At 42.6% G+C, this 18,182-nt stretch overlaps 1 protein-coding gene across 1 annotated transcript; it reads right to left on the bottom strand.

The window, feature by feature from the left end:
- Window positions 1-3,241: 3,241 nt before the first annotated feature.
- MTHFD2 (methylenetetrahydrofolate dehydrogenase (NADP+ dependent) 2, methenyltetrahydrofolate cyclohydrolase) lies at window positions 3,242-16,968 on the bottom strand. Its single transcript, XM_034761733.1, has 8 exons — window positions 16,802-16,968; window positions 9,295-9,479; window positions 8,686-8,808; window positions 7,628-7,780; window positions 7,431-7,538; window positions 6,861-6,953; window positions 5,021-5,146; window positions 3,242-4,027 (listed from the first exon to the last, which is right to left on the bottom strand). Exons 1-8 carry the CDS (start codon window positions 16,918-16,920, stop codon window positions 3,888-3,890), a joined length of 1,047 nt encoding a protein of 348 aa, XP_034617624.1. The 5' UTR covers window positions 16,921-16,968; the 3' UTR covers window positions 3,242-3,887.
- Between the last annotated feature and the right edge of the window lie 1,214 nt (window positions 16,969-18,182).

The following is an 18,182-nucleotide window of genomic DNA, read 5'->3' as shown; positions in this document are numbered from 1 at the left end:
AACTGCTCTAATCCATTCCCTTCCAGCCCAGGCATTATCTAAACAGGAGTGGAGAAATCCACAGCGTGGTATTTTTATGATACATGCCAGAGTCAGCTCGACAATAGAACTTCCTCCTCTGAAAGCACCGGCCCCTGCCACTGGAGCAAAAGAGGGATTCGCTGTTAGAGCATGTCCTATGACAATTGAGCAGTTATGATTCCATATACTAGCCAGGTGGTAGCAACAGCAGTCCTGCTGGAAAGTGACTTACATGGCCTTGTCAGTTAATTTTTTAATGAGGAATGAATGATTGATATGTCAGATTGGATTGCTGGCCTTTTCCCTCCACTAGGCTAGTGAGAAAGAGATAGGGATTACAGACAGCTCAGTTAACTGTGGGGGTGAAACCAAGAACTTGTGTTGTTGGAATTAGAAGGTTCCATAACTTGGGTGTAAGGCAAATGTCTGCTACTTAGCCTCAATGTAAGAGAAAAGTAGGGTGGTGACCATATCTTAGCTAACCATAGGCAAATTGTGTCTAGAAGGGGCAGTGAGATACATACATGTCTATTTGTGCCAGTTTTAATTAACAGTTGAGTTGATATACTTCCCAGTTTAGTCAGGGGAGGAAGGATACTGGGCTCAGAAAAGTTTCTGCAGCTGCAGATTTTAGTGCAATTCCACACCAATCTCATTCTTGGTTAAGTCAGTGACTTGAAACGTTTAGTTTTTTAATTCAAATTATAAGGTGCAGCCTTTGGCAGTAGTCCCTTGAGGGCTAGTTACAGATAAAAAAAATATCAAGGGAAGCCCTTTCTTAAGAGCCAGTTCCTACTTTTAATTTTCAGTCCCCCACCCCCATGCTTTCAAAAGCATTAAGGGGCAGGAAATTCAGTTCAGTTACATTGGTGCAAATACAGACCTTAGGTTATTTTGCATTTGAGTTTAGTGCACAGCACTTGAGGTGTTTGTATAAAGATAAAAGCTAAACCCTTACAGTAGGGCATCTTCCTTACTATCACTTTTGCCAGCCCTTGCTTCCTCTACAATTGCCCCTCCCTTAAACATGGCTTTTGCACATACTGCCAGATGATGTGAGCCTGCTTTGAACTGATTTTTAGAAGTCTCTTTCAGATGTGAGTGGGTTTGCTCTCAAAGGCCTGTTACTAGTTAATCCTTGCAAACTGGCAGCTGGATACTGTTGCAGTGGTTAATATGTTACTGTACCTACTCATTCATTGGTGCATTTTTCAAAAAGGAAAGCAACAAAATTGTCTTGAGGGTTTTTTTTTTTTTTTTTTTTTTTTTTTTAGAAAAAATGCAATTGTAAGCTAAGTTCAGAAAGAAATGGAAAAAATATCAGCCATTTAAGATTGCTGCCAAGAACAAGCCCTCAGTGTTTTGTTATAAATTCCACCTGCATGCATCTTTAAGAGCAGGCTTCATGGTTTTTTAGGATAAAAGAGTCCTGTTTCTGACAGAGTCCACTCTGCAGGGGTTCTGGAATGCTGGTTAAATATTGCAACTGCTTTGAACCTTAGAATGAAACAGATGCTGGTTCTTTGTAAATATTTAAGTGAAATCCAACAAAAGAAAACTTGAATTCAGTTTCCTATTTATAGTATTTTCTAGCTTGAGTACCCAGCAAGACTGTTTTTGAATGTGAGATTAATAAAACAGTATTACTCCAGTTGACAGTTAAGTGACAGACACTTAATTATTACATGTTAAGGTAAAAACTATTTGAACTTAAAGGTGGTTCTGTATATTTTCTAGTTTATTTTGTATCAGTCTTGTCTGTGGTAGCTAAAGCATGATAGGCTTACAAGCTTAATTACTTTTTAAAAGGTTGATCTACTTTATGCAATATGTCCGTTCAGTTTCAATGTACAAAGCAAATTGAAAAGGCTTGGTTGACTCAGTTAAGTGTTCATGGAGCACAAGAAGATGCTTGACTTTTCAATCAAGGAAGCTGTACAGTACAGTTTGTTTTAATTAAATCCGTGCAGTTTTCAATGTCACAGGCTGTTTACACTTTTGTATATGCAAAGTGATTTGAGGAGTACCAGACTTGCAGTCTATTTGCTACTAAATACAGGAGCTATTTTACATTTCATTAACAATCCAATAAATCTCATTAAATTCTCTTCACTTTGTACTGTGTTCATGATACAAACCTAAATCTTAACTTCCAGAATTTCACTCATCAAAAATGCATCCCTCCTATACAACAACCTGCTAAGACCAGTCTAGTGGAGGTGGTGGTGAAATCCAGGTAACACTTATATGACTAATGGTGTTGTTGGGCCTACCAGCACAGTAGTTTACAATGAGACAAGCCTTCAATTCTTGGAGGCGCTCTCAGCTCCAGCAGGTAAGGCAGCAAGTGATTATATATATATATATATATATTTTTTGCTCACAACAAAGGTCTCTCTTCCTCTTAGAGATTTGGCAGCAGGAGCGGGTTTTGTTTCAAACTACTTTCCAGGACACTTGAGGCTTTGCCTTCAGAAGAAACACATGACTTGCTGTAGAGGAAAGTGTCTAGAAAGAAATGTAAAACCAATCTTCTTCATCCTACTTAATATGAAGCTGCAGTCCACTATAGATGGTAAGAAACTTTAAAAGTCCCTTTTGTACTGATAGCATTAAAGAAGCTATTCTGCAAATTTTGGTGCAACACAGAGATAAGCAGCAGAAATGAGTTTAAACTACAATTCATTTCTGCTGCAGCAGCTTCAACTACAGCTGACCTTGTACTTTGAAACAAAGTTGGAAGCTATCTCCTTAAAAAAAAAAAACACACACACACACAAAGCAGTCTGCTTCTTTGACAAAAGTGGAAGTGAGTTTAGTAATTGCAATCGACTGGTCCAGAATAGACAACCAAACCATTTGGTGTAATGGCTGTCTCTGACCAGAAACAAAGTCAAGTGATTTAGCTGTGTGGAAAACAGCTATCCTAGCTCTTTTTAGGAAAGTGATACACCAAAACAGTAGTGAATTTAAAAGTAGCTTTTGAGTAATACCAGACCAGAAATTATCCAAGGCAACTATATACAGATCGAATGCCCTGCAGCAATTTAATTGGCAGGCTATATGTTCAAAAACATAACATCTGGGCTGTTACTCACCCATCCTAATTATTCTGAGACCAAGCAATTATTTTTTAATCAAAGTTAGCCTGGGTTATTCACTAAGCATTTTCAGGTCTCACACTGTAGTGGAAAATATCACATCCAATGCAGAGCCAACAGCCACCTCTGTTCTTTGGCTAAAGAAAAATAGTCGCATTGTGCCTCAGTACTGAATATTGGTCTAGCTACATACCAATAGCTGGGAGAACTGTTTAGCTTTCAACTTGTTTGCGCTTATAAGATGTCTTAGCAGGATTCAATGCTACCTAGATTTGAGCTAGTGTCCAACAGTGCTAGCAAACAATCCTGTAAATGTGGTCAAATTTCAGGATCTATGAAAGCACTTTACCTTGAAGATCATTATTCTTTCACTGTAGATGATACTTTTTCCAACTTGCTAGCTTCACATATCCTGTGTACTATAAATTCCTGTATAAGTGACACTGTCATAGCATTAAAATCCCTTGCAGCTGATTTTCTCCATCCTGCAAGTTTTAGACCTCTCAGAATGTAACTAGTTTAAATATTAAAGAAACCCAACTTCGCTGGGAATCATTAGAAACTAAACAGATGGAGTGACCCAGGTATTTAGCTGCTTAAAGCCTTTGTATACAAATGATTGTATACTTATGCTTTAAATAAATATCTATGACTTCAAAGTATCATTGAATTAACTTCTATACAATAAATAAAAATATTGCATTTCTATCGGCCTGGTTTTGGGAGTTGATTTGGAATGTTATTTTGAAAGTTATAAGTCCACCATTAAACAGTTAAGGCTTCAAGCTCTTTAGATTTCAGCATTTTCTTTGCCGCAATAATTGTATTCTTCATCAGCATAGCAACTGTCATGGGCCCAACTCCCCCAGGGACTGGAGTGATGTAACTGGCTTTCTTCTTTACTCCTGCAGGAAGGAAAGTTAGAATTAAGAATGGTGCATCACACTTTAGAAACAGGCTTTCAAAACCTGTGTCCTATTGAGAAGCTGCACTAACAAGCAGAAATATTGACAAGTCATAACAGGCTACATTGAAATGAAAAATGCAGAAGTCTGTTAACAACTAATGTGTAATCTAGTTCTTAGTGAACTAGGCTTGAATGTCAGCAGAGTAATTCAAAACCAGCAAAGACCATCTGTAAGTCCCACACAGTTTTGTGTAGATCTAAGAGGAGTTTAAACAGTCTGAACATGTGCTGTCTCTTGCCTTTTCTGGGACAGGGCACTGGCAGCAGTAAGCCTTAATACTTAACCTAACATTACATACAACTCTTCAAAAGACAGTTTGATTCCATGATCAACGCATGTAATAAGGTGTCTAAACTCAAAGGCACAGCAAGTCATCAGAAGATGGCAATCCTGCATACTATCAGGTGAAGCATTGAGAAAGGTTTCTCTGTGCAACTGTGAAAATGGAGTTAGATCAAGTGACTGAAAACTGCAGATGTTTATGGCATGTCAATTGCCCTGTGGTCCATGGTATAACAGGAAGCACTGTTCCCAAAGTATTTCTCAAGTATGGTATGAGATCAAATTCACGATCTGCCCTACAATGTAGGAAAGAACTTCTCAATGTCAGTCTAAATCAGTTCAGTCATATAAGTGGGGTTTCTCTGCTCTTCTAAATACTCATTAGTAAATACTAAATACTCAAGAGGGATCGCTCAGTGCAGAGGAGGGATAGCTCAGTGGTTTGAGCATTGGCCTGCTAAAGCCAGGGTTGTGAGTTCAGTCCTTGAGGAGGCCACTTAGTGATCTGGGGCAAAATCAGTACTTGGTCCTGCTAGTGAAGGCAGGGGGCTGGACTCGACCTTTTGAGGTCCCTTCCAGTTCTAGGAGATGGATATCTCCATACATTATTTTTTATAAAGCAGTAGATACAAAAAACAGCCTCTGTACCTTCAAAATCCACATCTCCAACTAGTTTTGACTTCGCAGTAACAGGATCTTGCACTCTGTTTATCCCAACATCAATAACTGCTGCTCCTTCTTTAATCATATCAGCTGTGATCAGATTAGGAATACCTGAAATTTAAAAACCACCAACCAATTACACCATGTTTAGTTGCTACCAAATAAAATCCACAACTGTAAAACTAGTCAATAAGCCCACTGTAAAGAGACAGAAAAGCAGATTCTCAAAGCTAAAATGTAAGTATGTCCATGCACACCATCATGCATTACCACCAAAAGCATTTTACAAGATAGCTTGTTATTCTACTCCATTTTATGGATTATGATCAACAGCTGGATTTGTTTTAAAGTCCCTTATTATGTCCAAATTTACAGAATTATGGGTAAGTAATTTTCAAGAGAAAAAATGTAAATAGTAGGAAAAAGTTAAATTTACTCCAAAAGAGCTATCAAGTAGCTTAGAACCAAAATATTTTATTTTTTTAAAAATTAAGCATTTCCAAGAACGCAATTTCAATTAAGTTTACGTAACCAGTTCTTCTGTAGTGGTACATGTTTGCCTTGTATTAGTACAGGAGTGTGCCAAAGTCATCAAGTGAATGTAACAACACTATATCCAGGGGAAGAAGTGAAATTATTGGGAAAATCCTCAGTTTTAGTGACAGAAGGTAGTCCTGCAAGAGCATGTAGAGTCCATAGCTATCAGTGCCAGAAATGTGGGCGAATAGCAACTGATGGGGTGGGGCCATGCTTATCAGGTTCTACCAGACATGTAGGATGGCCAGTTACAAATTTATGCAACTCAAAAGTCACAAGTATCCGTAAGAAGAAATAGTTCATTCTTTAGTGACTGCAATTTGGTTTCAGTAACATTGCCATTGAATGACCTCTACACTGCATTTGGTTTTCCTGATGTCACATTACAGATCTACATTAAAAATGCGTGCCTCTTAAAATTGACTGTTTCACTCCTTGTGTGCTTCCACCTTCAGCACAATCACCTTTTTCAGTCCCTTCACTATTCTGTTCTGTGATTTTTAGCTCACTCAACCCTTTCTTCCCTCTCCTCCCGTGTCCTCATGGCTCCCACGCACTCATGCCAAAGTTTTGCTGACGGCCCCATACTTCGAGTGGGCTGCCACCACATGTATGGTTCCATGGCTAAGCAGAGACCCATTGAAGCTCCTCTGCACATGTTCTGTTCATGACTGCACTAGACAAAGGAGACAAGATGAGCAGGGACACGGGTCCCACAATCTGAGCTATTCCTGGATCAAACCAGATGGCATAAGCTACTGCATGACACATCACAGAACATTAGCATTGCAGTTCAACCTGACCCTCCAGCATCAGCCTCTCACAGGCTATAGTAAAATAGGTCCCTAGCCTTACGGATTTTCAAATTCAATTTCACAATGTGATTGTGCTGCCCTTTTACTCAGATACAGCTGGGAACAGGCAAGTCATTTATCAGAGAATGATTCTTCCAGGTTCATTTAAAAATTAACAAGCTGGGTTGGCTCCAACAGCTCTGTTATATAGGAGATCAGAAAGGGCTCCCCAAACTGTGCAACTCAAGCCAGCAGTCATCTGGAGTCCCTCACTCAAACAATTCCCTCTGGCTGCTCCTTGCAGCAGCATGGAGTGGCTGTGCAAGTGCCATCCAGCCTCACAGAGCACAGACTGCACATGTAGCATGGGGACACTGCACCAAGACCTGAAGGCATCCTCAGTACACTGATTCCTATATAAATAAAGCAGCATTACAGCAAGTTTCTCCCTTGTGGGAATCTTGCCTTTAGTGCAAAGAGTTTAATGGTCTTACCTGCAGCTGCTACCACAATATCAGCCAAAATCGTGTGTTGCTTGAGCTGTTCCTTAGGAGTGTAGCGATGTGATATTGTTACTGTTGCATCACCTGCAAGATTAGTCATAATGAGCATTTACTCAGGTTTTGATATGAAAAATTCTAGCTTTTCACTCTGAAGGGTCCCCCACTGATTTACAATCTGCAAAGATCGTAAGTTCAGTGTGTGGATCACCACCACTGCTTTTCCCATATTGTTAAGTGGGCTGGGGACAAGGCCCTCTTACTGAGCCACTGATAGAAAGGGGGGAAATCACGTCACATCAATAAACTTGAGTGCCATGTATTTACTCAAGGACAACGCAGTTAATGTGTTTACCCTTACAAGTGCCATGAGCTCTTTAGCCACAAATTGGCATGGCCTGCAGTACATACCACCATCCTTACTAGAGTGATGAGCAGTGATCCAGTAATCAGGGAACTATTGATTAGTATTACGTTCTACAGCACTCGTTCTTTTCTGTGTCTCCCCTCTTAGTGGACCCATTGTGACTAGCCTGCAAACTCTCACAAGAACAGAGCTGTTACCTCCAGGGCGCTCATGTCTGCCGTCGGTATGCAGCAACATTGCAATGGGCATTCCAACGTTCTTTGATCTGCCAGCCACTACTACATTCTTCCCCAGGGTTGGGATTCCTAAGGGATTGGAAAAGAAGTTAACTCAGTCAACTTTAAACTGCAATGGAGATGAAAAGCACTTAAAATGTTGCTCTTATGACCCCTACCAGTTCTCTTGATGATTTCCCACACACCCCAAGGTGTAGCTGGCAGCATTGAATATTGGTCCAGACACATGCGCCCCACATTCACCACATGAAAGCCATCAACATCTTTTTCTGGGATCACAGCATTGCAGATCTTTCGCTCATCAATATGCTCTGAAAAAAGTAAGTGTCAACATTAGGGTCCAACCAACTCCATTTAATCAGTTGAAGAAAATGTAATTAGCTGAGAATGATCACTTTAGCCTCTGACTTACACTGTACATTCTTCCACACATCCCCAGGTAGTAGAAAACCATGCGCCTGTTCTAAAGCACTATGGCAAACTTGAGGCTACCCCATGTAACTCAACTACCAGATATTCTGTGTAAATATTTCTATTGCAATCTCAAGTGACTATATTACCCCAACAGATATATGAATTTGACAGGCTTTCCATAGTTCCTTGAATACAAGCAGGGAATTAACCATAGGGACTTCAAATTTACCCTGTGCATTCAATATTTGTTGCAATGAATGTGAAAATATCCCTTCAAATTTGAAGATGGTACTTTTAGACCACCTAGATTGCAGTTGTGTATACAATGCAGTCCCAATAAGCAGCCACTACTCCAGAAAGGTGAAAACATATCTAACCTACACCCATGTCAACTGTATGCACACATTCAACTGCTACTACAAAGGAAGTCAATAAACCAACTTTTCTTCATTGAACAGCATCATGGCAGAATGCCATTTCCTTCATATGCTCACACACAAGAGCCACGGAAGCAACAATGTCACAGCAGGTTCAGGACAGAGCCAGACTGTAATTTGATCCTGCACCCATATACAAGACATTTGAAAGTTTTCTAGGTAAAGGTGCAAACACAGTGAGCTTGTTTGGGGGGGGGGGGGGGGGGGGTGTTGGGGGGAGAGAAGAGAAAAAGTGTTGACTGGAGAACGCACTGCCCTCGATTTGGTAGGTCTTCGCTAGACCCACTAAATCAACACCCACTGCATGGATCTCCCAGTAGTGAAGACAAGCCCAGTAAGAGCTCCTCAAAATCCCACCAACTCACCAGGTAAGGGAAGCTGCACTAATAGGCCATCCACATTGGTGTCATCATTTAGCTTGCTAATCAAATCAAGCAGCTCCTCTTCAGTGATGGAGGCTGGCTTCAGGATTGTTTCACTGCTGATTCCTAGAGAGTCATTTTAAACACCACATTATTAGAGAGGGTCAAATGTAGATTAGTCTGGAAATGAACATTCTTAATTCATGCTAATTTTTACACTACAGAAATCATCTCTATTGACAAGTTTAAAAGTCTCAATCTTCCATTAACAAATATTATATACCATGGACTTAAATATCTTCTATTCAAATAGCAAGATGCAAACCACAATGCTCCTTCTTAGTCTATGACTCAGATGAAGATGAAGTATTGCATTCAGGGCTGTACCTCAATGTTAGATGAAAGCAGACAGACCACACTGGAAGATGTGGTGGGTTCACTAGGGCCACTACACTAAGTGAAGTGGATAAAAGTCTACATGGGCAGCAAGCTGAAAACTGTATCCTCATCCAGCATATGAGAAGCCCAACTTAAATTGGGGTCTTAAATTAGTTAATGATACTCTTGTTAAGAGTCCTATTAGGGCACAAAGACAGGAGTGCAAGAACCTACCTACATCAGCCGCTGCTTTGGTTTTGTTAAGTACATAGGAGTGACTTGCAGGATTTTCTCCAACTAGAACCACACTGAGATGGGGTCTCTTGTTACCAGCTGCTACCCATTGTTCAACCTCATGTCGGGCTTCCTGTCTGATCTGCTGAGCCAGCTTTCTTCCAGAAATTATGACTGCATCATTTCTGAAAAAAAATAAGAAAATGGTGTCTAAGCAGGGAACCAGTTTTAAAAACATTCACTCCATATTGAGTTTTCTACCCAAGCTTCACCCCGTTTTAGTCAAGAAAAGAATCTAATGTAGGTCATTACAGCAGTTGCTGTTGTACTGAGTTAGACCTATGCACAAATATTATATTCCATACTTAACATTTGTCTAAAACCCATTTCAAGTGGCCAATACAATAATCAATTCTGCTTAGCTAGATATCCTGTTTACTAGCAGCAAAGTTGGAAGAGAATAGATTTTTCTGAGGCAAATCAAACGATGCATACCCAAGCCAATAAATTAAATTCCATTCCGCAATTTTGCTCTGAGAAGCAATGAAATTTGAAGACAATTCCTAGGCCAGTTTGTTTTCTATTTGCTGACAGTTCATGTAATATGAGAAAGTTCATGGATTGCTCTCTCCTGGAAAGCCATGCTCCAGTCATGCTTTTGTCTAGTGTGCATTTTATATTCTAAGTTAGCAATCAAGCAAATAAAATTCATATTGCTAAATAATCCTCTTCCCCTCCCCGAACACAAAGGACTTAATTTCACTTTAGCAGAGTTTTCACTATAACCAAAATTCTTTGAAACAAAATGTGGGACTTTCAATTTGCTTCACTATAAATGGAATTTCACTACAGCCAAGTTCTACTTAATCATTTTTAAATCCTTCAGTTTAACACTTAGATCTTTTAAAGTGGATAATTTGCACAAGCTAAAATTGAAGTCCATATTAATTCCCTGTCAAAAACCACATTTAGAATAATGCAACTATGCAAGTTTATCTTGTTTGCCCTTTACTCAGATTTCATATTCCTTTACTAACCACTTTCCACTGAAGTTTATCGTTTTACCAGAATAATGTCTTAGATACATATTATCTTAGAATTTGTTGCCAACAAATATTCTTAAGCTTGTTTTTAATTATCTTAATATGCAAGTACTGTTGCAAAAACTAATATCAGTGTCATGAGTACAGCTTTAAAAACAGGCTACTGACATTTGATCAATATATGAAATTTTGCTGAAGCAGAGAGAATAAAATACAAGTGTTTATCTTTGACATTTGAGTCATATTAAAAAAGCCCCCTACATACATTCCTGGTCTATATTGGTATCAGGAATACATAACTATTGCCAATGCATTCCAGGAAACTGGATAACCACATGGTAGGGAAAGCTGACAGAAATACTACTAGCCAAAGGGGTTACACAGCTGCCAATTTACATTAACTGAAAGGCTACACACCAACTTCCTTTACATCTGAACTTCAGGAAATGTATTAATATCACAATCTGAATAAAAAGCAGTTACTCTTACCAAGAGCAAAACTTACAAAATATCAGTTTTGTTCCTTGTAGACATTATTATGGTCAGCAGCAGGAACAAGGGGTCATGATACTGAGTTTTTCATTCAGTGGCAACTATAATTAGGACCCTACCAAATTCACCTCCATTATGGTCAATTTCACAGCCATAGGATTTGAAAAATTGGTAAAGTTCATGTTTTCAGGTGTTGTAACCATGGGGGGCCTGACCCAAAAGGGGATGGGGGGGGGGGGTCGCAAACCTGTTGTAGAGGGGTCATGGGATTGCCACCCTCACTTCTGTGCTGCCTTAAAGCCGGACAGAGTGGGGATGAGGGTGCGGAGATATCTGCAGCCGGGAGAGATACCCAAGAGCAGCCCTGCATGGAAAAAGCAAGTCCTGTTCTGCCCCAGCCAAACCTGGACTACAGCTAGGAGTCCCCTTTTCTGGGGCGCTTCCAGCAGCACAGGGAAGACCGGACAACTCCACAAGTCTCCTCCAGCTGCAGGAACCTCTGGGGCTGCTGCCCAGTCCCAGACTGTCCTGCAGCAGGGGGAGGCACCCGGGGGTGGGTCTAGTCTCCCCCTGCCCTTCCCCCCTCCCAGCAGCTGTGCAGGGGATGGATAAGTCCTGTCATGCCCCAGCTGGAGCTAGGAGCCCTCTTTGCTTGGGCACTCCTAGGAACAAGGGGACATCGAATTCATGGAAAAGGGCTTATTTCACAGCCATGAAATTGGTAGGGCCTTAACTACAACTCTTGGCCAGTGCTCGTGAAGAAATGTGAACACTGCTTGATGCACAGGCCATGGGGAGGGATCCAAACAGGAAATTTGTCCAAATTGTGTAAACTCTACGAGTCATTCTGACTGATCTAATACATCAGCATCACATGCAAATGACTACCAGGGAAAGCATGATGCACAATACTGTGGTCAAATACTTGTCTCCACCACAGCTGGGCAAAAAATCCACAAAGGAAAAATTTATCAAGCCTCTTACAAGACAAATTCAAATTCAAGCTTCAGATACTATTTTAAACTAGCTTTAAGCTAAATCATTTTAAGCATTGTTTTAAGAGAACCAATTAAATTTGCTATTTTCAAGAACTGCTCTGGGCTACTTTCCAAAATTATTCACCTTGTAGCTCTAAATTTAGCCAAGTACTTTACATTCAGATAGCCAAAATGGTCCACAAATTTGATTTCTAGGACTGCTCTCTTATCTAGGAAGGAAAGTCATTGCTCAAATAGATTAGGCTAGCATTGTCAAAAAGGGGGAAATCTAAAAGGATCTCCTAATTTGCATTACTGACTGTCTGATATCAAACTTCCCCCTTTCAACAGAAGTTGTAAGAGCACTTCAAACATGCATTAAGACTAACACACACACACACACACAATATTCCATTTTTCTAGATTGCTGAACAAAGTTTTAAGTGACTTTCCCCTCAAGGTCATACTGCAAGTCCTGCCCTCCACTCCCCTTGTTTTAACCAAATGACAACCCAGTATCCTTTGAGGGTACAATCCCAGACCTGGAGCTTTAGCCATGGGTCCGTCTTTCATTAGGGCCCCAATGAGAGAAAGTAGGCTAGAGGAACCATCACACAGATTGTGTCTGGTTGAAGGGAGTTCAAGGCAGAAATTGATGCTTACACAAATGTAACCCCAAGGAGATTACCTAGATTCCTGGGGCTCTGTGTGCTGGTTGATGAGGGAGACGTATGCTGTTCCTGGTAGGGAGGGGGAGCCAGTCTGCTCCGCAACCAACAGAGAAAGAAACTCTTCCCAGGGAGTTCAGGAGAGGGAGAAGCCATTTTGGAGCAATCTGGACTAGCCACCCAGGGAAAGGGCAGGAGTGGCTGTGTGGGGAGCTAGTGAGTCCCCCAGGTTTGCATGCAAGGTTCCCCCTGAGAACTGGCCTCTGGGGACCTGAAAGCAAGATCCCTTAGCTTGAGCTTTTCCAGCTCCAAGGTGACTTCCAGTTTGTAGAGCTTTGTTGGGGAAACTTCCCCCAGCCAAGCTGAGCTAACCTTCCCACTCCCTAGGTGAGATCAGTCACCACATGGCCAGCTCCGCTCTGGCTGCTAGTTCAAGGCTGCTGCCTGCTGAGTGTATGTGAGCACTAGGGTGGGAGACTAAAGTTTGGATTTTAGTATGGTTTTGTAATCCACACCTTGAGCCCTTAGTGGTAAGGGGAAATCCTGGCACCAGAAGCATCCTGACTCCTGCAAGAAGAGGACACCTGCCAGCAGTATCATCAGCCCTCTGTGGTGACTGAGGAGTCCAGAGCCATCTCTGAATCTGAGGATCATTCACAGTTGTTTGTGAGTGCACTATCTTTTAGTTAGCTAGTCAGGGAAATTGTTTGGGAGACCCCTTACTCCCTGAACTGCATCCTTTAACCAGGGGGTAAGGATTTGGGGATTTTGTTAACCTGCTGCCTATTAACTCTGTGGAGGGACTTATCACCTTATCCCACTTGAGTGTCTCTTGGGCTGTACTGAACCTAGTCAGCCACTTTGTTCACTGCTGCACAGAAGATATCATGGTTGCAGGTAATCAAGGGCATCTATAAAGTACATGTACCAACAGGACACTAATTTGGTATTTGTAGTATCAGATCACATGATGGGAAAGTCATAGGTATTACCAGCATGGGCATCAGTAACCCTGAGAATAGTGTTTTACCCGGTTATATTTATCTTCAATTTAATATAATTACTGTGTTAAATATATTGTGTGTGTGTTTGTGTTATTTCTTGGAAGTCTCCAACTATCTGGCAAGTAAGCGGGGGTTACCCTGTGATTAGAATTCCCCCCCCCCCCAGCTGCCCTGGTGACCCTGACAGGGGAGCAAGCGGGGTGGAGGCACCGCTAAATAAATTCATATGGGAAGAAAAAAGCTGTACCCTGCTGAATGGCAGGATCCAGAAGAACCGAAGCACGTCCATCAAAACCCATAAGGAGATTAGCACTAAAGGAGGTAACTGGGTGGATGGGGGCACTACACAAAGTAGCTTTGGGTGTGAACATTTCTGTAGGACAATCTGTACTCTAACACACTGCTGCCTCAGACGCATTGTTTGGAGATTTTAAATGTTTCTCCTTAGATTCTTTTGGGGCACAAACCTCATTTAAATAATTGGATTATCCATCTGTCCAGTAAATTTATTGTGAAATTAAGTTATACCTAGCTGACAATCCCAAAAAGCCATCGCCTAAGGTAGTCAGATAGTTTTTTAGGTACTACCAAATATAATTGAGATTATTCCCTCTAACAGGGAAATGAGCCTACTGGCACCATTTCAAATGCTAAATGTTTTAACCGCAGCACTAAACGCTGATTACTATCACACCAACAGTAAGTCACAAAATGAGTTTTGGGAAGTGCAGCAAGCTGTCTTCTACTATAAACAGAGTTAGAAGTTCATAAAAGAATCTAAGTTTCAGTCAGAGCTGCAATGTATCCCTTGTCAGAGAGTCTACAGGAATGCCAAGGCAAAACCTTGGCAACAGCTTTTCATTATATAGCTCCTTGACTAGACATTAGGCTTGAGCAAAAGGGGGAAGGCAGGGTATAGGTAAGAGGTGCACAGGAGCACCAGTCTCCCCCCCCCCACACACACACAAAATTTAACCCCGATCTGATTGCAGTTACATAGATTGACATCAGTGGAATAATGTTCAGATTCATATTACAAGACCAGAACATAGTTCCATATCTATTGGAAGGAGCATTAACCTCCCTCCCCTCCCCAATGCCCCTCCAAGAGAGTCAAGCCCTGAGATATATCAAAGGCTAGGTCTACACTACCCGCCTGAATTGGCAGGTAGAAATCGACCTCTCGGGGATCGATTTATCACATCCTGTTGGGACGCGACAATCGATCCCTGAATCGACACTCTTACTCCACCAGCGGAGGTAGGAGTAAGCACCGTCGACAGGAAGCCACAGAGGTCGATTTTGCCGCCATCCCTACAGCAGGGTAAGTCAGCTGCGATACGTCAAATTCAGCTACGCTATTTGCGTATCTTAAATCGACACCCCCCCCCCCCCCCGTAGTGAAGACCTGCCCAAAAAAGAGACTAAGGGTGAAGAAAAGTTGGAAGTACTCCTTTAAAAGTCTGAAAAACACAAATTAGGCACTTTGTGTCTTGAGCAAGCCAGAAACAATTTTAATACACCTGAGACACCACCATCTCACTGGAAAGCAGTTTTGCCAAGTTACAGCACATAGTCCCAATTTTCTGTGTGAGTTCCTGAAAGGGGAGGAGCAGTGGAAAAATCTCAAAGCTAGACTGACGCAAGTACTGTAGCATAATGTAATTCCTGAGTGATAATGGAAACCACAGAAAAAGAAAGGAGGACAAAAATACATTTCTTGCTACTGGGAAATGAAGGAACATTCAGAGCTGGGAAACAGGTATTTTGAGGAGTAAGAAATTTTTGGCTCCCCTCACATACCAATAATTTAATGAATACATACCATTTTACTTAAAATATACAATTCATTCACACTTGCAAAATGCTACTTTCCTAACACAAGTGATTTTTTGACAACCAAGTTAAGATTTCTCATCAGGGTGAGAGCAGGTGAAATTTGTATGTCCAGGCGTGTAAATTTTCATGGGTTTACTAATAAATTCTAACAACTCTGTAGGGTGGACAATTAAAACTATATCATGCATTAGGTTCTCAGATTTGCAAACAAATTTGAATTATCTAAAGAACCTCCCTTTCTGGTAGAATGATCTTTGGCCTGAAACGAAAGTTCTTATGATGATTTGTAAGGAGAATTCTCCCCACTCCTTTTAGATTTTTCCTGAGCACTAAATAACTCTTCATCCCCTCCACATATAATTACATTTAACTCGATTACACCTGTGTCCCCACCACCACACCAAGAGTGTTACAAGGTAGTGGTGGATCCAATTACAAAGGGAGACCAGAAGGGCAGCTGGTGCTTTGTAGGCAGCAAGGTCAGGGTGTGCCCTGGATCTTGAGTATTAGAAGCAGCTGTTCCATGCAAGCAGGGAATAGGATTTCATCAGCCTGCAGATCTGCTAGCTGCCACTGGGAGTATTCAACCAAAGCAAACTGGCTAACAGAGCAGAAGGTCCCATTCATTTCAGCAATACTGTACTTTACAGGCAACACAAGTATACAACAGCAAACCTGGGTTTCAATTTGGGTAAATACAAGTCCCAGCCTGACAAAGATTCACAATGTTTGGGGTTTAACATCCCCCTCCCATGCATCTAGGTGCCTCTGACACAGCTTTCCAGTGTTTGGGGTTTCATCACCACCGTACCCACTATCTGTCCAAGATGGGGGTTGCAATCCCCCGTAATAACGGCATAGTTTAGACTTCTCAGTATGTTTAGACATTGCTCCCTGATGCATTCAGCATCTATCCTGGACAGGGCATCAGTATTTGTGGTTAGATCCCCAATATATCCACCATCTGCCTGGGATGGGGATGCCCAGTTTGGTTTTGTCCCTGGCTGGGTGGCTCCATGATCTCTCCACCCAGAGTCAGTTTTTCCTCATTGCTTTTTCAATGGAAAATTGTGTCATTTGTCAGACACCAAAGAGATCACTCCTCCACCTCACCCCCATCTGCCCCTCAGCACCCTGGCTGCACAGTAGCACCTCTCTGGGCTTTACATTGCCAGTTACCCATCTAATTCAGAGTCCCCGAGCCTACATTACATGATCCCCAAGCAGGCCCCTCTCTTCACTTCAGAGGAACCCCCCTCTCGCCCACCCGCAAAGAGACATCTCCCCAACTCCCCCTCCCCAGCAGGGGACCCCCTCCCCCCCCCCCCCCCCCCCCGCGGAACCCCCACCTCCCCCCCCCCAGGAGCCCCCTTCTCGCCCCCCCGGGACGTTTCCCCAGCTCCGCGCTCCCCCGCCCCCGGCACGTTTCCCAGCCCTTCCCTCCCTTCGGGGGTCTATCCCCCTTTCCCAGCCCCCCCTGCTACCTGGGCGCGGTGAGGTGCAGCCGACGGGAGCTCAGGGCACAGCAGCAGGCTCGGGGAGCTCGTCCCGCCCGGGCCAGGGCTCGGAGCAGCAGGCTCGGGGACAGCGCGAGGACCACCATGGCTCAGCTGAGGAGAGACAGGCACACTAGTCACACGCAGCCGTTCGTTCGCGCGGGGAACCAACAGACCTGACAACCCCCCCCTTATATAGCTTCGCCAGACCCACCCCTATTGGCTGCAAGAGCGCCTATCATATTGCGTGGAACATACCGGCCCCACGCTGATTGGTGGTCCACCGGTGACGCAGAGCTGAGGGGAAACAAGGACAGGGAGCGGGGAAATAACGTAACTGGACCAGGATTGGTTGCGATAGTGATAACGTAAAGGAAACTGGATAAAGGGATCTGATTGGTGGACACAAGGAAGGGGCGGGATTTAACACTGGTATTGGTGTGTGATTGGGTCAAATAAAGGGACGCACTTGGGCCTGGCTATGTACGATTAGTGACAAGCTGAGCGAAGGGCGGGACAAAGCACTGGTGCTGGTTTTTCATTGGTGAAAAAGGGAGTAAAGGGCGTGGCTACTGGGCCATAGAGGGTGTGTCTTGCTAGTTGGCTGGCTGTAACTGAGGCTGAGTATTGCATAAGCCAGAAGCGGCCGCTATGAGGCGGAAGGACGATGCCTAGATGCGTGTCTCTGAGATCAGATGGAGGTGAATCAGGCTGGCTCCTGCAAAGAGAGGATAGCCAGCTAGTGGCTGTGCAGGCTATGCCATTACTACAGCAGAGGGAGCACCTGGCCACAGCTAATACCCTCTGCTCAGCATAGGAAAAGGAAACATTGAGAAAGGGCAACAGGATAAACCCCAGCCCTTCTTGTGAAACGTCCCATATAGGTTTCAGAGTAGGAGCCGTGTTAGTCTGTATCTGCAAAAAGAACAGGAGTACTTGTGGCACCTTAGAGACTAACAAATTTATTAGAGCATAAGCTTTCGTGGACTACAGCCCACTTCTTCGGATGCATATAGAGTGGAATAAATATTGAGGAGATATATATACACACAGAGAGCATAAACAGGTGGGAGTTGTCTTACCAACTCTGAGAGGCCAATTAAGTAAGAGAAAAAAAAATTGAAAGTGATAATCAAGATAGCCCAGTACAGACAGTTTGATAAGAAGTGTGAGAATACTTACAAGGGGAGATAGATTCAGTGTTTGTAATGGCTCAGCCATTCCCAGTCCTTATTCAATCCTGAGTTGATTGTGTCCAGTTTGCATATCAATTCCAGCTCAGCAGTCTCTCGTTGGAGTCTGTTTTTGAAGTTTCCACTCTATATGCATCCGAAGAAGTGGGCTGTAGTCCACGAAAGCTTATGCTCTA

This window comes from Trachemys scripta, chromosome 2, assembly GCF_013100865.1.
Source record: "Trachemys scripta elegans isolate TJP31775 chromosome 2, CAS_Tse_1.0, whole genome shotgun sequence".
Classification (NCBI taxonomy): domain Eukaryota; kingdom Metazoa; phylum Chordata; order Testudines; family Emydidae; genus Trachemys; species Trachemys scripta.
Note: the sequence above shows the minus strand (reverse complement) of the source record. Positions and strands in the feature narration are given on the sequence as shown.